This window comes from Gossypium hirsutum, chromosome A06 (genome assembly GCF_007990345.1).
Source record: "Gossypium hirsutum isolate 1008001.06 chromosome A06, Gossypium_hirsutum_v2.1, whole genome shotgun sequence".
NCBI lineage: Eukaryota > Viridiplantae > Streptophyta > Magnoliopsida > Malvales > Malvaceae > Gossypium > Gossypium hirsutum.
The window spans coordinates 7,246,013-7,250,401 of NC_053429.1; the positions used below are offsets into that span (position 1 = coordinate 7,246,013).

At 39.4% G+C, this 4,389-nt stretch overlaps 1 protein-coding gene across 1 annotated transcript; it reads right to left on the bottom strand.

Moving 5' to 3' along the window:
- Positions 1 to 875: 875 nt before the first annotated feature.
- On the bottom strand, positions 876 to 3,614 carry LOC107962508 (lysM domain-containing GPI-anchored protein 1). Its single transcript, XM_016898922.2, has 5 exons — positions 2,413 to 3,614; positions 2,059 to 2,176; positions 1,792 to 1,953; positions 1,653 to 1,684; positions 876 to 1,349 (listed from the first exon to the last, which is right to left on the bottom strand). The coding sequence occupies exons 1-5, from the start codon at positions 3,080 to 3,082 to the stop codon at positions 1,051 to 1,053; spliced, it is 1,281 nt and encodes a 426-aa protein (XP_016754411.1). The 5' UTR covers positions 3,083 to 3,614; the 3' UTR covers positions 876 to 1,050.
- Between the last annotated feature and the right edge of the window lie 775 nt (positions 3,615 to 4,389).

Sequence of the window (4,389 nt, forward strand, 5' to 3'; positions counted from 1 at the left end):
CTTTTTCTAATGTTTTTTAAACCAGATCAGTGATTGAACCGATCAAGTCACTGATTTGTCGGTTCGACCGATCCAATTAAAAATTTTAAAAAATTTTAAAAAATCGGTTCAACCGGTGCCTGGTCTAACCAATTCAAAGTCACTCTCCGGACCGCTACCCCAACGGTTCCCAGTCCGACCAGCTGATTCAAACAACACTGGTTTTTTCTTTTCTTTTGCGGGAAATATGGCCGCACAGGAATGGAAAAAATCTCTAGGAACAGTTCCAGAATTGAGGAATCCCCAAGAGAGCTATCTGCAAAGCGGGAGAGTACTTTGCGCTTGCCGGAAAAATAAAAAATAAGCCTTATCCTCGCTTTATACCAGTCAAGTGGCAGCCACCATTGGCCGGTTATGCTAAATTAAATACTGATGGGTCTTCCATTGAGATCCCAGGGAAAGGAGGGGCTGATACAATCCTAAGAGACGAGAACAGGAATTGGATTAAAGGATCGCACATACACATCCCCTCTTGTAAGAGTGTCGAAGTTGAGCTTTGGGTACTCAAAGATGGTCTTATTCTTGTTCATCAACTCATCCTACCTAGATTGAAAATTGAAGTTGATGCTGAAATTGTTGTTATTCTTGTTCATCAACTCATCCTACCTAGATTGAAAATTGAAGTTGATGCTGAAATTGTTGTTAAAATTATTAACGATACTGATTATGGTAATGTGTTTTTTACTCCGAGTACCTACTCTGATAAGCAGGTCCAGAAATAAACCTCCAAAAATATGAAAAATTAAAAAATTCTAACCATACCCCCGTGACTCTTATATACCCATATTCAACACTCTAAATAACATAGGATTCAATAAACAGAAACGCAAGGCATGTCGAAAACTGCCATGATCGATCAAGCAAATTAGCTTTACTAGTGAGTTTTAGAACCCACTCGGAAAATGTAAATACAGTCTTGACCAAAGTTACATAGAACGAACAAAGAGGCAGGACAGGTCAAAAACTAAGCAACATTACAAACCAAAAAGCCACCACAACTTACAAGAAAAATTACAATGACAAGGGTGAGATTAATTGGGCAAGCAAGTATATCACAAGTGCGGCAGGAAGGGCGGCAGCTGAATTCATCAATGTCGAAGCATTAGATAAGCTTCCAAAAGGGGCACCTCCTGGGGGAAATCCAGGAAGAGACCCTGTAGATGGCACTGTAGAAGTCTTGGGCACTGTAGAAGTCTTGGGCACTGTTGCGGTGGTGGCACCATCTGACTGGGGTGCAGGTGCTGGGGCAAAAACTGAATCCCGAGTTACATATGTAGGTGGGGCTACAAGGGGAGGAAATTGCTGTGGTCCTGCATTATTTTGCGAAATTCAGTTCAAAATTTAGATCGGTCAAGAAGCTTTCTATGACTATATAGAAATATTTGTAAATTCTAAAAGGTATCACAAGTCTTGTCCCAGTAGCGGAAAATTTTATTTGTTTGAAAGAAGCAGCAACGGAAGTCAACAATATGCACCGGTGAAGGTAACAAATGGATTCATATCTATTGTATTCAATTAGGGAAGTCCCCAATCCCCTAAAAGAAAACAATTTCTAGTATTTATGTGTTTTGGAATCATAACCTATAAGAACAGTGATTGTATAAACTTCTTACCTGGACATCGAGGTTGGAGAGATGATGACAACCTGCAGAACAAGGACAAGTTGATAGGTTCATTTATTGGAGAAAACTCAAACATATGAATCACTTTTCGCATAACCGTCAACAAAAGTGGCTAAAAGTTGTAGCTTACGAAGTGATAATGGTGCCATTTGCATAACCACTATAAGCACAAGAAGTGACATTGCATCCAGCACTACTTTGCTGCACTGTAACGTTCCCTAGCATGAGATTGCTGCTTTTACATTGCATGCTTGAACAAGAAACAGCCAAAGAAGCAGGCATGCAGTACAAACTGTACGAAACAATCGATAAAGGTTATATTTAGGGGAATGAATCTCAAGCAGTAAAGACAACTATAATCGAAAACTAATAAACAAAAATGAAACAGCCCAATTACTTGCGACTCCCCGGTCCACAGCTGCACTGAACACAATGGCTAGCAGTAATAGCATAGCTCCCGTTTGGCACAATCAATCCATGATCCGAGGCATATTTAGGAAAATTTGAAGCACAAGCTGAAAGTACCAAAAGAAAACAACGCTAAACCTCCATTGCTCATGGTAAACAGACATAAACAAAGTAGATACATAAAAACACAACTCAATTACCCAAAGCTAAATATAGAAACACGCAACCATTGCCTTAGCTTGAACTAACAATGCTAAATCGCTGAAAATCATAAAGCAAAGGACTTTGTAGCAGTAATATAAAGCCTAATCCTACTACAAAAGCAAGACAAACACTCAACTACCTGACAAAGGGACAGCTAAAATGTCGCCAGGCGTAATAGAAGTACCCCCCATAGCATTAACATTCATCAAATCTGTTATGGTAGTGGAGTAACTCGCTGCAATTCCAGCTAAAGTATCCACTGGCTTCACCACATATGAAAGGTAAATAGCAGGGAGTCCATTATCAGTCCCATTAAAACAAGTACACGGCAACGGAACAACAAGGTTTTGCCCAACATCGAGAACCGAAGGATCATCAATCGAGTTAGCCTCTCTAATCTGGTCAGCTGACACCAAACCAGCGTAAATAGAATCCGCAATAGACGAAAGCGTGTCCTGGGGTCGGGTCTTGTAGTGAGTGGAAACCGATTTCCGAATTCCATCAACACAAGAACATAGAATGGGGATCTTGACGAAGAGTTGGGAAGGAAGGATGTGGTTTTCGACATCCGGGTAAGAGATATCGATGGCGTTGGCCGTGAGGACCGAAATGGGGTCAACCTGGAAGAGGGAAGCAACCTCGGCGACTTTCAGGTCGGTGTAGAGAGTGTACCCCAACAAGGCATTGCATGAATCAGAGTTGGAACAAGGCTCGATTGTTGATTTTGAAGCTACCAAAGCTACATCGGTGAGAAGCACGAAGCAAAGGAGTTTGTAAAAGGAAAGGAAATTGGGTTTTTGGTTTGGCATTGTTAGGTGCAGGGGCTTGAGGAGTATGGGATTATTTTTTCCTTGTTTCGCTTCAGTTAAAGGCAGGGAAAAACAAAAAAATGGGGGGGGGAGGGGGGGAAAAATATGACAAAAAGAGCTTTGGGTTCTTTGCTTTAGTAAGGGTTTTGGGTGTTAGGGAGAATGGACTAAAAAAAAGGAGTCAAGATTAAACAAACAAACAAAAAAAGAACCCTTTTCTTCTTTGCTTATTATGGTTCAAACTAATGGACAAATGTAGCGGCCATTGAAGGTTTCTAAGGTTTATCAGCTGGTTTTGCTCCTTCACTTTCACTATAATGTAGAAACTTCAACAGCATAAATATGGCTGCTCTCAAGCTGGAAAATGTTCAGTGTTTAGGATTTGGGCTTATTGTTATCTTCTCTTTTATTTTTTCAGGGAAAAAAATGGACTAAAGCAGCAAAGAAGCAGAAAGAGCAGAGGATGGGGGAGGTGAGGAAGGGAAAGCAATGTGTTTTTTCTTGCATAAAGTGAAGAGACACGTCAGATTCTCGATCTTAGAGTCTCCAAAGCATTATTACATTTTTATGTCAAGACTAATTTGCCCTTGTTCTTTTTTGGAAGCCTTACATTGTTATCACAGAGCTTCAATTATTTGTTGTCTTGTACTCTTTTAATAATTTAGCAATAAAAAAATGTTTTGATAATTTCAAAATAATAATACAATTTAATTAAAATTATCATTTCTAACTCTAGAGTGGGTGGTATTAGGCTTTGAGTTTAGGGTGTATTTGGGAAATTCAGTTATGTGGCTTTTAAGATTTTGGAGCGCATAAAGCTGCCTGCCCGGGCTGCCCTACAAGACAACACTGCCCTGGGGTAGCCTTTCCAGGGGCGTGGACCAAAGGCAAAGAATTTCTGCTTCTGGCTTTCCCTTTTTCCTTCAATGTTTCGGTTTCAGACATTACACACCACTATGCCACCATCTCTCCCTCTCCCACGCTTCAAGTCGGCGCGTCTACCGCATTTCGTAATCTGAACAATAATAATGAAATATGTAAAACACTAACAATGTCTTTGGTTTACTGGAACCCAATAGGCTGTAATCTAATAACTTGCAATGGAATAGTTATAACAATAGTTTGATTAGATGGAATAATATTGTAATAATATTCTTTGATTTGATTAAGAGGAATATATATTGTAATAATTAACAAACTTTTAATTTATTATTTATTATTTTATTTTTTTTAGACAATACCTAAAATTATCCAAAGTTCCTCTCATCCCGTAATTAAAAGGATAATGTATTTCAGCGCATTCGAAC

Excerpts from the sequence above, each read along its gene's own strand:
- LOC107962508 (XM_016898922.2), bottom strand. The coding sequence starts at position 3,082 with ATGCCAAACCAAAAACCCAATTTCCTTTCCTTTTACAAACTCCTTTGC. Across the intron at positions 1,954-2,058 it reads TGTGGACCGGGGAGTCGCAA|TTTGTACTGCATGCCTGCTT; the intron begins GTAATTGGGCTG and ends TGTTTCGTACAG. Across the intron at positions 1,350-1,652 it reads TCTCCAACCTCGATGTCCAG|GACCACAGCAATTTCCTCCC; the intron begins GTAAGAAGTTTA and ends AAAATAATGCAG.